The 14,562-nt window shown below is 52.8% G+C and overlaps 1 protein-coding gene across 2 annotated transcripts; it reads right to left on the bottom strand.

Annotated features, from left to right (window-relative positions):
- Positions 1-202: 202 nt before the first annotated feature.
- Positions 203-13,727, bottom strand: zdhhc18a (zDHHC palmitoyltransferase 18a). Of its 2 annotated transcripts, XM_066717681.1 has the most exons (10): positions 12,866-13,723; positions 11,921-12,081; positions 9,219-9,368; positions 8,952-9,089; positions 7,854-7,905; positions 7,461-7,563; positions 7,169-7,281; positions 6,864-6,966; positions 3,669-3,757; positions 2,050-2,146 (listed from the first exon to the last, which is right to left on the bottom strand). In XM_066717681.1, exons 1-9 carry the CDS (start codon positions 13,114-13,116, stop codon positions 3,716-3,718), a joined length of 1,113 nt encoding a protein of 370 aa, XP_066573778.1. In that variant the 5' UTR covers positions 13,117-13,723; the 3' UTR covers positions 2,050-2,146; positions 3,669-3,715. The 2 variants fall into 2 exon arrangements, with proteins under 2 accessions (XP_066573777.1, XP_066573778.1); XM_066717680.1 differs by lacking the exon at positions 3,669-3,757 and having other exon boundaries at positions 203-2,146; positions 12,866-13,727.
- Positions 13,728-14,562: the final 835 nt, after the last annotated feature.

Raw genomic sequence — 14,562 nt, 5'->3', positions numbered from 1 at the left:
TTTACATTATATACAAACACACACGTTGAACAAATCTCACTTTTAAAAGCAATAAAGTAACTAGCTTTCCTAATAAAGAAAATAATTGGACATTCACAGCTCAGATAATTGGTCTCCTCACAAGAATATTAAACTCTACAGCCTCCCTTTCCTTTAGAGGCAGAGAAACGTTAAGAGCAGTAAAGCCAGACTCCACACCGGCTGCTTTGATGGTAGTTTCCCCTCTTGTTTATTGTGCGAGGTGCATGAAGGTTCATACAGCAAGTCCTTAGGACTCACACAAAATAAACAAGCATAACACACATATTTGCTTTTCCTTTTTAATCCACTTACCAGCTCCTCAGCATCGGGCTGGGAATGATTTTGGCAAACCTTATTCGGGTGGAAAGACAAGTCTGTGAAGTTTGCATTTTAAAGAGGAAACTCGGCAGACCAACAAATAAATCAAGCTGATGGTTAATCGGCCACCAACTCCCAACGCTACTGTGTGCCAGACGACACTGCTGTGATGCTGTGAAAGGACAGTGTTAGTTTGAAGGGCCGCTAAGTCGTCTAGTCAGGTAGTCAGTGTTAGTCTACATCATCGGTGCGAGGGATATGGAAATGGCTTATAATAAAACGCCAAACGCATACAGTCAATCACACATTCAGTCAAGTATATAAAACAATAAGTAGATCTCTCAGTCTAATCCCACACCCTCCCGTAAAGCCTCTCAAACGAGGCGTGGGCTGCAAATCTGGGCCGATTTCACAAATCACACACGGGGGGGAAAATCACAGCACACCACCAAATGAAGATAAAATCCTTTAAAACCTCTGGCCTTCAGAGGCGGGACAGATATTGAAGTCCCCTGGAGGGATCTCCCGTGAAAAACAAACACTATGCATGAAAACAAATTAATTGACCACCTCTCGGGGTCTAGAAGGGTCGTGAACGGGGACGGCAAAATTCAGCAGGCCCGTATAGCGTCCGCTGTCCAGGGAAGACCGTGCTGGAGAACGACGCAGGAGGAGGGTTGTGCAGTAACGTGTCCTAGCAGCAGAGGGAGCCCAGTCCAGGACTTATTGAATCAAAACGCGTGAACACAAGTAAGGTGACTTGACAGGAGGATGTCTCACTACATGACCCGTTCCCGCGGGGCGAGGAGCTGCGACGCACGCTCTCTGCAGGGCTGCTCTGTTATTGCTGTGCGAAGAGACCCGGACAAGCCAGCTGCGAGACGGACGGGCCCTCGGGTCCGTCGCAGACTCGGGGCGTGACAGTTTTTCCCGGCGATAGAAAATATGGCTCAAGGCATTTTCTGCATCCACTGGAAACAAACACCAGTGGGAGAATCTATAGAAACGTGTACATCTATGCGTGCGCGTCTTTGTGCTTATAAAGGGGATAAGGGCGTCTGCCAAGAAATAAAAAATAAATAATAGAAAAGGTGTGGGCCGGGACAGGGTGTGATCCTGGGATTAGGTATGAGAGCCGCTCCACGCCGGCCTGCCCCCGGGCCTCCGCCAGCCCCACCCGTCTCGGTGCCGGAGCCGCGCCCGCTCCGCTCTCCTGCAGACGAGAGGACCTGGGCAGTGAGATGGCAACCCCCCACCTCCCTGCGTAAGGCTACAGGATGTACGACGCTTGAGTGCCAAACCCGTGAATTAGTGTAGGTCACCATTATCACTTCACTGTGCTCCAGCACTCGAGACAAAAGGTCCCAGGCTTCTTTGAGAAACAGAAGGTCCCCAGCTACACCAGTGGTCTTCGATGAGCAGGCAAGCGTGGGGGCCCCGGGACGGCCTGTGTGACGGTTTCACATCGAGAGGCGGTGGAAGAGGAGTACTCGCTTCACTGCCCACTCAGTCCCACGTCAGATAAGGAAAGTGGAGGCAGACGGAGCCGGGAGCCCCAGGGCACGCGGGCCACGGCTCTTATCGGGGTGCAGGGGCGTGGGCTTGTGCTGCTCCTCGGGGGTGCCAGCCTCCCCGCCCCCCCAGCGCAATGGGACGGCGAGAGGGAGAGGGCAGCAGGACCGGGGGCTCCGACAGCAGGGCAGGCCCCGAGCTCAGGCGTGGGCTTCAGCTTCCGGGGCGAGCAGGGGCCGGTCAGGAGCGGCGAGCGGGCGGCCGTCGCCCAGAGGTCTTTAGTGCCCTGTGTACACTGACGAGGGAGGGCGGCAAGGACGGAGAGAGAGAAGAGAGAGAAGAGCGCAAGAGATCACTGGCAAGGCCGACCACAGCCGAGGCAGCTCAAGGCAACAAACACAAACGGATAAATAAATACACAACAGAGGTAGAAACATTACATGTTCTGGTTATGCTTCTTGTTTAGTTTAATTAACTGAGCTTTGGCAGGTGAAAAAGAAAAACGACCCTGAGCCCAAGACGCATTGCATTCAACAAAGTGATCCTTCAGGAAGTGCTGGGGGTTGCGTCCTTCACAACAGCCCCCGTGTCCATGATGCCACAGACTGAGCCGTGCGTCTCGGGTCACAGAGCGTTCAGCACAGTCAGCTAAGGAGAGGCGTCAGCTGTGACATGAGGGTGCAAAGCGGCAGTGCGGGCAAGCGATGGGCGTGCAGCCATCCCAGCCAGACGACACAAGCCAAACACGCAAACCACAGGTTCACAGACACGCACAGGAGGGCCCTCTCTCTAAGAGCGCCGAGCGGCCACCGGCGGCCCTCCGCTCATTCACAACAACATGCAAGAGTGAGGTGTGCGGAGAAGCACGGCACAGCTAACACAGACACATCGCTCGACTGCTTATTCACACAGGACACACGGCACAGCGTTGTACAATGAAAATGACAGAGAGGAAACAGGTATGAGACAACAAATTACAGGGAATGAAGGAATGGCTTTAAAAAAACAACAACAATCGTTTATGGGATGAGGCGAAAACCCAAAAGGTTTAAACACTTTCTCCGAGAAGATAATGGTTTTAGGAGGCGGTTTAACCAACTAATCCCAAAACACGATCAGCCTTAATCTGGCTCGAGCTGAGTTTGCCTGTTCTTGCCCAGACCGGGGAGCGGAGCACCCAGATCGGATGTGCAGCGACACGGGGGGGCTCGGCAACAGCAAACACGGACAAACTGTCCCCGGGTTGGAGCTGCAGAAATGCCTTCGTCTGGAATAGGTCAATCGGATCAAAAAAATATATACAAATTTGTGAGCCTTGTGTGCGTTTACCAATGAATGGAAAACCAGTTTTGGCAAACGAAAAGTCATTTAGTTTGTTAGTCTCTGGTGGCTGCCCTGGTTTTTAATGATTTTAGAAGAATAAAAAAGTAAATCTTCCAGAGAAACATAAGCAGCGCGCTGGACTGGTTTCTTTTAATTAGGCACAACATTAAAAGTGGATTAAATCACCATTTCAGGGGAGCAATAAAGCAGCTTTGAAAAGACTGAAATCGCTGGCAAGACAAGGGGGCAGGGCAGGGGGGCAGTGCGCTCACTCCAGGACCGCACTGTCATGTGATGTGATGTGATGTGATGTGATGGGATGGGACGTGATGGGATGCGATGGAGGCAGGCGGAGGCTCAAAACACGCTGTTAACGATGGCAGGGGCGCCGAGTCTGGACGCCCCCCCCCGGTGAAGGCACTCGCTGTGCAGCTGGTGTGGGTTCATGCACGGGCAATGACGGAGAGCATGCGGCCAAGACCCCCGGCTCTTACCGGCTCCCCTCCGACAGCGGCACGGGCTAATAATGTCAACTACCACATCAGGCTGTGCAAGACAGAGCGAAATCCTGACAATTCTCCTCCTACAGGGGACACCACAAGAGCCACACGTTAATCACCCCCAGAGATTAGCCAAACATACCCACACACACACACACGCACACGCCAGCCAACAATCTCAAAGCATATAATACTAACAAACACTCACAAACAAGCAGACAATCTCAAAGTATTTAACACAAACACACGCACACACACAACCCAACAATCTCACAGGATATAACATTAACACACACACCCCAACAATCTCCAAACATACAACAGTAACACACACACGCAGCACAAACCCAGAAAAGATGAACATCCCATTGGCAGGACTAAAACCCCTGATTAATAAACACTCTGCTCCACACAGAGGTCAGTGAAGCCAGGTGATCAAACTCGGAAGTTAACAAACACAAGGAAGAAGCAGGAGCGCACCAGAGAGGACAGTTCTCATAAAGTAACACTATAAACAACAAACGCACTTTCCACCCGTCTCTATTTCCCCAGCAAGTGTCTTTCTGCAAACGTCCCGTCACATGGACGGAGCAGAAAACCAGCCACTGTCTCTCGAAGGGCTGAGCCGCATCCACAGATCTAAACAAAAGTAACCTCCAGTCACACGTTTGGCTTTCAAAACCAAACAAAGCAAACAAAAAAGAGAGGTAAAAAAACAGTAGGGGGGTAAAGGGAAAATAAACATGCTGTGGGATTTCAGAACGTTTTATTTTGACATTAAAAGGCAAAACAAAAATAAAGCCGATTTTGAAACATGCTATTCGGCAACAACGATGAGCAGCAACACTTTAAGGCGAAGCCAAATGCAAATGAGGCCAGTTTAAACGGGAACAGATGTGACAATATGAGCCATGCAGTGAGGACAGAAAAGGGGATGTTGCGGGGAGTAGATTTACACTTTCCTGTATAAAAAATAGTTTCTCTACATCACATGAAAGGACTGAACCCTGAGAATGGTCTCAACGGTCTCAACGACAACGACGAGACACAGAAACAAAATGCTATCGACGTGTCTTCGTCTGTCCGGGACCGTGAGCAGAATGTGCCTTGTCGAGTAACGGAGGGATTCCTTCCGTCTTCTTTTAACCCGTATCAACCCTCCCGCCCTGCAGAATGTCTCCTAAATAACCGCCGTTCCCCCGGGCAGTAGGGAAGTTGTCTTCTTCGCGCTTTATTTGCCTTGCTAATGAAATCTCTGGGCGAAAAGGTCGCAAGACGAAAACCACGACAGCTGCAGGGGAAGCCAACGACCGCCGAACCTTGGCTTCCTCTGCACGCCTCCCGTCGTGTGGAACAGAGACACAAAAATAACACATCAGATGAGCCCTTTCCTTCAGACGGGCAGAATCTGCACCCCACTCACTCCCTCTGAGGCCAGCCTTATGGTGAGGTAGACAGAGGAGGGCTGTTTGTGCGGCGGTCCAGGCCGGTCCAGCTCAGAGTGGCACCGTCTTTTTCACAACTGATCTTCTGCTGCACGAGGGAGACGTCCACGCCTGCTGTCAAACTGATCCCGAGGCAGGACAGGGCCCAGACTGTTGTAATCGCACCACTGAGGCCGCAAGACTGTGTCACCCTTGTGTGAAGTTCAGGGTTGTGTTCGGCAGTTGTGTAACTGATATTCAGAAACATTTCCATCCCAGGCCAGAGAGAGAACATAAGACGAAGGAGACGTGAGATTGACGTTCACGGACATTGCGTAGGTGCCCTTCAACCGAACGGAGTCATCTCCTATAGGACACCGTGTTCTGTAGAAAAGACGCAGACGAGGCTTCCCCACAGGCCGTCTCCGGAGCGCTTCGGTAGAGCTGGATAAACTACCCTGGTATTCTTCTAATTAAATCAGGCCCAGAATGTTTTATAGTCCACCTCTCTACAGACTCAATTTCTCCCGGTCATTCCACCCAAAACAATGCAGTAATGAACACCCGACACCACAGCCAACCAGAGCTGTACAGTCAAGCCGTACACAACTTACAGTCAAGTCATTTTCCGCGAGGTATTTTGTTGCCTCTTTTTGTGGTGCATTTACTTTATGTGAAAGTGGTTTTGCAGATCCAACACACACACACACACACACACACACACACACTTGACAATTGTAAGATTGACAATTGAGGCAGACGAGCAAAGTTTAGCCAAGATTAAACACTGTCACATTATATACATTTAAATGTAAACAAGAGGAAGTTTGTAGTTTCAGGAACTGCAGATTGAAAAGGGAGAATTTAACGACCTCGGACCCCAGTGACTCAGTCTCGTCTCTGCTGTCAGAGAGAAGAGGCGTCTGAACCAGAACCAAACTCAAAACCAAACCAGAGGTCCATCTCTCATCTCTCACAGCCGGGACACGCAGTCCAGTCTTTCCGTTTTTTTTTTTTTTTAGGCCGCGTCTGTGTGGAGGGAGTCATCCGCGCTCTGTGCGTTGGCCGCCGTTCGCTCTGAGAGGGTTTCACACTGTAGTGGGTGAATAAATCTCAGACTGGCTGCTCTGACGTCGTTGGGGTCGTTTACATCTTCGGTTGAACAAAATGTTTGTAACGAAAATCCCAGTGGGAGCGGCGAGCCCGATTCCTGTCAGGGACGCCTTTCTTCCACTAATCATAAGAATACTAAAGAATGAAATGCTTCAGAAGCAAATAAAATACGTTTTGAAATAATAAACAGAATTAAGTCATCCTCAGACTTTCCACCACACAACACACACAATAATGAATTAAGGAACAGGATGATAAAACAGAAATGAATTGAACACTAGAGTTATGAGTCTGTAAACAAACACTTTCACATCCGTCAGCGGGGGTCACCGTTATCCACCCCACTCTGTCCAGCCCTCTGCGGTCCGCGGGGGTCTCAACACAGAGCTCTCGCCCGGAGGGAGACGTCTGACCCACAGATCTGAGCAGACTGGGGGCACGAGCTAGCAGCGCCCCCGGACGAAAGACTCCGCCCCCACTGTGCCCCACTGACAGACCCGTCTCTTGGACACCGCTGCCTGTGTGTGGAGACACTACTGGAGGGAGAGGAGGAGGAGGAGGAGGAGGAGGAGCGAGGGACCGGCCCGGGCTGGGGTGGGGTGGGTGTGCGCACGTGTGGAGCATCACGTCATCGCTAGGTTGCGCCGCCTACCATGTTGGTGTCGTGTTTGGCCACGAAGGGCGGAAGCTCGGGCTCCGGGGGGGCAGCGGGGGGCGCGCTGTCTGGTGGCAAGAAGCCGCGGCGGTCTATCAGGCTGCGGAGACAAAGACAAGAGGGGCGGAGTTCAGAGCACCAAGCACCTCCTTGTGTCAAGACACACAGAGAGACTCAGAGTTGGACCGAGGGAAACACAGAGAGACCGGGGGACACACAGGGAGACACAGAAAGATCGGGGGGGACAGAGGGGGACATAGGGAGACACAGGGAGATGGACGGACAGGGGGGTGTTAGAGTACCTAGGGGGCATGGGGCCACAGAGCACCGCGCAGCAGTTCCTGAAGACGTTGTTGTAGCTGTAGGGGTTCCCCGAGTCCTCGGCCCCGCGCTTCCCTGACCAGGAGCCTTTGATCTGCACACAGGAGGCGCACGCAGTCAACAACAGCCACGACAAACACACACGACTTTCCACCTGAGCCACACCCGCGTTCGTTCTCATCCCTGCTTTGATCATGAACGGCACACGCGTTGAACAGCACACAGGGGCCGAGACTCGGACCGAGGAGGTCAGGTGATCTCAGAGATACTCACGTCTTCGTTGGTGGTGAGGTTGGAGGCGACGAGATACGTGTGGAACCCTGAGAGGCCGAGGATCGACCAGATGGAGAAGAAACACACGACCAGCTCCAGGACGGTGCGCCGCAGTCAAGGACAACAACACAAACACACACAAGATGACACACACGAAGATAAACACTCGCACACGCACATGCTCGCACGCACACATACACACCTGGGCACTGTGACCCAATTTACCTGCCTGTTAAACCCTTTAAACCCCAGTGATTTGTTACCCAATGGGGCGCATTTGGTTCCGATCTCATTCCCAGGATAAGGGCCCCCCATCCCATTCACTCAGACGTCACACACAGGCCCTGATCCGATTGGGTGACTGCTGCACGCCATCGCCCAGTGAAAGGATATCTGGCCGGACTCTCCTGCAAGGCGTGGACCAGCCCGTTCCCGCCCTGGGAGCCTACAGTGGACAACAGGAGGGACACTGAGTCAGGAATCACCTTGGAACATCTCAGAACTGGACAACATTAACCCCAGCTCCCCATGCATTAGTATTACAGAGAGCTGATTAAGCCTTTTGATAATATGTGAAGCAGGAAACAGAGGGGTCCGAGTGAGGGAAGACTTGAAAAAAGGAAGGAAAGTCGGACTTCCTGTCTCGGATCTCAGTTCGGTGCTGAGGACATTTCCTGTCCCATCGGGGCGCAGAGCGAACGCCCAGGGACTATTGACAGCTTCGGCCGGGATTTTGAAAAGTCCCGACGCGATGAGGCCGGGCTGTCAGCGTTTCGCTCCCCGGTCCGCTCGGTACCGTTCGCATGGCAGACACAGCAGCCAACAGTGTGAGGGGAAACACCTTGACCGACAGGGAGCGGATCAGAACCAGGAATCTGGGTCAATGAGGGCGTGGACTGTGGGCTTTCATTTCTTTCCCTACACACGAGGCCCAGACGCGCCCCCCAGATCATCTCGCATGGTGCCTCACTCAGCCCCGCGACTGGCTCGGGCTACTCAGGCGGTGGATAAGGTTTCCTGCTGGCACCCTCTCACAGGCGGCGACAGGACGGCGAGGGAGAGAAGGCGCTCACAGGATGGGCACGGCCAATCGAGAAGAGGCCATTCGCCCCATCGCGCTCGTTTGGTGTCCATTAATAACTAAGTGATCAAGGATCCTATCCAGTCTGTTTCTGAATGTTCCCAAATTGTCTCTTCAGCCACATCGCTGGGGAGTTTGTTCAGATTGTGACGCCTCTCTGTGTGAAGAAGTGTCTCCTGTTTTCTGTCTTGAATGCCTTGAAGCCCAATTTCCATTTGTGTCCCCGGGTGCGTGTGTCCCTGCTGATCTGGAAAAGCTCCTCTGGTTTGATGTGGTCGATGCCCTTCATGATTTAGATTTCTGTTCCAAAGCATTCATTCAGAGCCAGCCAAGCTGTAAATCATAACTAATAAAACACACTCTTAGAGGACGACAAAATCCTGCACTGGGGGGGCGGGGGGGGTACATACGCAGTGTGAGGTGTGTGATCACGCAGCCGAAGATGAAGGTCGTGAGGAAGGACAGCGAGACCACGAAGCAGTAGAAGAACCTGTAGTTTCGTTTGCCCACGCAGTTGCCTACCCAGGGGCAGTGGTGGTCGAAGCGCTCTGAGGAGGGAGAGAAAGGAGGTAGAAAACCAAGAAGAGGAGCTTCTCATGAATTTATATAACACACAGACAGCGCAGCGTTCAATACAGAACTCGCTGCTCTTCATGCGCCCCCCCCAACGCCCTCACCAACACAGTTGTCACACAGGCTGCAGTGCGAGGTGCGGGGGGGGCGGAACATCTTGCAGGTGAAGCAGTACTTGAGCTTCACCACCTGGTTGTTGATGACGATCTCTCGGGTGCGTGGGGGGGGGCGGTACGTGGAGGACCCTGAGCTGTCTGTGAGGGAGAAGAGAGAGAGAGAGGGGTGTGAGGGGAGAACGGACCTGGTTGGGACTCCAGAGATCGCCAGCACTCGAGGCCTCCTCACCGTGTTGTCCGTCTTAACTAGGTCAACAGGCTCTCAGTTCCTACACGTACGGGGAGATCTCTGCGATCTTGTGTCGGTTTGTTGTCACACTTCCTCTATTTGCCTACTCCAGTCACAGGTCGGGTCAGTTGTAAAACGGCCGCAAAGATTTACAGAAGAGAAAAACAGAAGTCGTTCTAGATCAAGGGGGTGATTATAAGAACCGTAGAAAGAAAAATAATAAAAGGGACTGGAGGTCAGCTGACAACACTAGTGGGATTGTTTGTGATTTACCAGAAGTGTGATATAATTGAGCAGGACAGTCTCAGATCCTCGTTCCTGCCTCTTAGTGCTGGGGGGGGGGGCTTAAAACCGACACCCTTCACAAACAACAACAACACAGAAACCCCCAAGAAAAACCTCCGCACGACAACAGCCACAACATGCCGAGCACACTCAAGGCCTGTGAGCAAAGCTGTCCGTGTCTCGCGTCACACACAGCACAACCCGAGGAGCACAGCGGACTGATCTGGATTGAGAACCGCCAAGGTTTCGATAAACAAAAGGCCGTTTCTCAACACACACCATGGCACGCCCCTCACAACGCACTCCCACACACAGCTGCTGGCAACCGCTGCACTGTCCCGGTCATCTTCTGGGTGTGAATCGCAGGTTTTGGGGTTACAGGCCCCTCCAGTTCCCTCAATCAACAACACCACCGGGGTCTGTTACAGTCATCCTGAGTGGCAGGGTTACAGAGCGTGTGACTCTCTGTGAGGAAACTGAAATGGTTCTTCCTGGAAAGAGGGAAGTGAAAGACAAGATCTAAAGATAAATCTGTGGTCCCACCTTCCTCCCACATGCCTCCCTAACAGAGCGTGCCGGGAAGCGGACCGGGCTCTCTCTCACGCAAGAACGCGCACACAGCGGCTCCTTCCAGACCCTCACACAAGAAGCACCCCCACCCCTCTCTGTATCGGTCTGTCTCTCCGACCGGCGCTCCGGGCTCCAGCTGTCCGCTTAGACATGTGAAAAGCAGCCATAGAGGAGCTACTTAACAGTCCGTTACCCAGTAAAGCGATAATCCTGTCATTTTTTAATAAATCTCGGCGGACGGAGGACCGAGGAAGCGGACTCTCCTTCAGCAGCACGGCTCTCAGACTCGCACAGGGGCTAAAAATATCCCCGTCTCTGACAGGGTCCGCCTCCTCAGTGGGATTTTAATCTGAAGCGGCCGCCTGGAATAAATTATTCACTGCATCGGTGCCTCGTGCAGAAGCAGCGATTCCCCCGTCACACTTGAGACCAGATCTCGGTACAGACCAGATTTAGAAAGCGATTGGGGTGTATCTTGTGCATCTTTTGATAAATAAAGAGTCGACTAACCCTCTGAGGCCGAACCTGGGCCGCACTCACTCATAGTGTCGTATATATTAGCCTCATACTAGAGTAGATCAGCCTCATACTACACTCAGCACATCACCACGCTGACGCGCACCTGTAGATTCTTCCTGAGCAACATACGCCGGATCCGTCCCTTCCTCACCGACCACTCGACTCAGCTGCTCGTCCAGTCCCTGGTCCTCTCCCACCTGGACTACTGCAACTCCCTCCTGGCTGGCCTGCCTCCATCTACTACCCGCCGCTCCAGCTCATCCAGAACTCTGCGGCTCGTCTGGTGTCTTTCTGCCCCGATTCACACGCTACTCCACTGCTCCGCTCCCTCCACTGGCTCCCGATAGCGGCACACATTCAGTTCAAGACACTGACCCTCACCTACCGCTGTCTGGACCACACGGCACCAAGCTACCTTCAGTCACTCGTCTCTCCATACATCCCCACCAGACCACTGCGCTCCTCCAGTGCCAGAAGGCTAACTCTGCCTCCTCTCCACTCTCCTTCCTCCAGAGCTGCTCCTTCTCATCCCTGGCCCCTAAGTGGTGGATCGACCTGCCCACCGAAGTCAAAACAGCAGAGTCCCTGACCTCCTTCCAGCGCTTACTCAAGACGCATCTCTTCAGACTCTTCTTGTAATTCAGTCATTTACTCTCCTGTAAGACAGCACTTATACAATGTTTTGTCGTACTCTTCCCTTTGCACTACTAGCACTTGTATTGTTTATTTTGGTTCCCCTTTGCTCCCTCTCCCTCAGCTCTTAACTGTGACTCAACATCTTCACTGCACTCATCAGCTTTTACAATCCAGGATGTAAGACCTCATATATTGTTTACTGTATATCTCATGTAAATTCTGAATTTGTAAAATGTTTTATGCCTTGAACTGCACTGTATTATTGCACTTTGTATTGCTCTTATATTTTGTAAGTCGACCTGGACAAGGGAGTCTGCCAAGAAATTAATAATAATATTATTATTATTATTATTATTATTATTAACAACAACAAGGTAACATGGGTAGAGACAGAGACCAGAGAGACCCGGGCCCGTCTAGTGCAGGCGTTCCGTAGGCCGGCCGCTCCTACCGATCTGCTTCTCGATGTCGGCCGCCTCGTCGGGGGTGGCGCGGGGCTGGATGCCCGGGTCGCTGAAGCTGGTCTGCAGGAGCGAGACGACGACGAAGAGGAAGAGCGCCCCTCCGATGGCGGGGATGCAGGCGGTCAGGTGCTCCACTAGGAATGGACAGCTGGGGGAGAGACGGGGGACAGCGGGTTACAGGGCGGCGAACACGATCCCCCAGAGCAGGGGCGTCTGACTGCAACCCCCCGTTCCTCCTGCCATCCCTCATTTCCCACCGGGCACCGAGCCGTCAGCGATTTCGGACACGCGCGGGGCGGATTACAGACCTCGAGGCTAGGGTGAGAAATGGAAGATTACAGTCGTTAACACAGAGCTGCGTCAAAAAAAGCTGAAGAGACGCAGCACCCCTCTCTGAAGGAGCACAGCACACGACTGCACGGCCCAGCTCGTCCCTGGCGGCGGATTTCCACCTCGACAGACGCAGATTTCCCCGAACGAGCTGTGGGGACGAACAGACACGCTGCAGTCGTGTCATCGAACAACATCTCCCCCGGATCTCGGTGTTCGCGGGGGGCTGTTTGTTCAATCTGTGCATCATAGCCGTTGTTACCGGCCGACACAGCCGTTTCTACTCGACGTGGCGTCTGCCGCTGGGTGTAGGCGTCCATGCCTCGCCCTGTACCAGCTGCGAGTCAACGCCTGTGCCATCTTGTCACACAGTCCTCGGTCGTCAGGTTGGGCGAGAACTGTTACAAATATAAACCACAAACAGGGAACTGCACAAAAGGAACACCCTGCTGGTTGTCATTTTCTTTTTTAAATGTAGTAAAGTGTATTCGCCCTGAAACAACCACACGCTGCTATCTTCCGAGTGTCTAGTCTAGTTGTCTCTGTATTTGCTGCTGCCGAGTGTTGTTATCATCATCATCATCATCATCATCACCACTCACTCGAAGATGAAGAACAGGCCGCTGGTGACGAGGATGAGACCCAGGGTGAGGGGCAGCACGCCGCTCTGCCGGGCCACAATGATCCGCCCGTCGCAGTAGAAGCGGTTCCGGCCCGGGAACACCTCCCACTTCCTCCGGGGCCGCTGGGGGCCGCTCTTCTCGGACCCGGGGCCGGCAGGCGGCGGCGTGGGCGTGGCAGCGGGAGTGGAAAGTGCCCGGGGGTCGATCTGCTGATATTCGCAGTTTTTCATGGTTTATAAAGCGGGTCCCTTCTGGAGTTAAAACCTAAACGGCAAGGCAGTCCAGAGAGCAATAAAAAGACTCCCAGATTCACTGTTATAATGATGACAGTAAGTTACAGCATTTAGGGTCTGGTAATTAACTGTCCCGGGGCCACACCTGTCTAATTAACTGTCCCGGGGCCACACCTGTGAGTCCGGGTTTCTGGTCGACATACTCCGCTGCACAGTGACTCGTTGCAGTAATTAGAACCCGTGGTGGCGGTTAATTAATTAATTACTTAATTGGCTGTGCTTCAGTCCTCACACAAACCCGCCTCGCCGGAGAAACAGACAGTGCGCTTGTATTGCAGGTTTGCAGTCCGGCTCTTGGGTTGTGATGTCGCAGGCACCCCCGTCCACCATCAGTGCCGGGTTAGAGGCTCTCCAGCCCGGCCCGGCGCTCCTCACAGCGGCGCCGAGAGAAGCCGCCCTCAGCCCGCAGAGTCTCCTCCCCAGGTCGCCGGTGGCGCCGGTCCTTGCCCGGAGAGACTGAAGCGATGCCGGGTCTCTTTGTCGTCGTCTCCCCCGGACGGGGCTCAGGGACGCGCTGTGTGCCGGACGGCTCGGCTCCTCGGCGGATGCGCAGGCGCACGTCCCTCCTCCGCGCGTCCTTGCGTCACAGCCGTCAGGGCCGTTTTACGACACTTCACCCGCCGACGGCAGCCGGCTCTCGCGGTGCTTCAGCCCGGACAGCACTGCCTGCGTGCGGGGCATTCAATCTGTGCGTGCGGGGCAGCCGGTCCATTGCAGTGTCTGTTCAACTGAATGAGCTACTGATTAGGTGATCACCTGAACCAGATCTTATTCAACAAGGAAAAGTATAACGACCACTGCTGTGGTCATCACTGTCCTCTTGCAACAGGACCAGCTGGATGGCAGGAACAGTGCTAGTAGGACCTCAAACGTAATAGCAATCAAAAACTATTGACCATGCCAAAAGAGTTGAAAAGGAAAGTTGTGAGTGAGGAAAAGAAGGGTTCAGTTCTGGCTTTCCTGGGATACAGTGAGCGTCGGGTTGCTTCCATCCTTCAAATGTCAAAGACGGCGGTTCATAAGAACAAGGTCAAGCAGAAGACATTGGGGACAACAGAGCTACAGACCGGCAGAGGGCGAAAACGACTCTCCACTGACCGGGATGACCGCCAGCTCATTCGAATGTCACTCAACAAGCGTAGGATGACATCAGTTGACCTACAGAAAGAATGGCAAACGCAGCTGGGGTGAAGTGATTTAATCTGATCTGATTTAATTCCCTTTCACTCATAACACAATAGTACATCAGTGGCCTGTATGTTTTATTTCTCTCCTCTTTTCAGTATTATTGTAAAATACGGATACAGGCTTTTTTACAGCAGTAAAATTTATAATTTCACACACCACCTGACTGGCACTGCCATCCCTGTTTGAGTCCATTCA

The sequence above is a fragment of the Amia ocellicauda genome, chromosome 11, assembly GCF_036373705.1.
Source record: "Amia ocellicauda isolate fAmiCal2 chromosome 11, fAmiCal2.hap1, whole genome shotgun sequence".
NCBI classification, from domain to species: domain Eukaryota; kingdom Metazoa; phylum Chordata; class Actinopteri; order Amiiformes; family Amiidae; genus Amia; species Amia ocellicauda.
Note: the sequence above shows the minus strand (reverse complement) of the source record. Positions and strands in the feature narration are given on the sequence as shown.

What these genes read in the sequence shown, in the direction of transcription:
- zdhhc18a (XM_066717680.1), bottom strand. Translation starts at nt 13,116, where the DNA reads ATGAAAAACTGCGAATATCAGCAGATCGACCCCCGGGCACTTTCCACT. An exon ending in GGCCTGTTCTTCATCTTCGA is followed by an intron (nt 12,082 to 12,865) that starts GTGAGTGGTGAT and finishes TCTCTCCCCCAG; the next exon opens with CTGTCCATTCCTAGTGGAGC. An exon ending in TGTGGCCCCATGCCCCCTAG is followed by an intron (nt 6,967 to 7,168) that starts GTACTCTAACAC and finishes TTGTCTCCGCAG; the next exon opens with CCTGATAGACCGCCGCGGCT.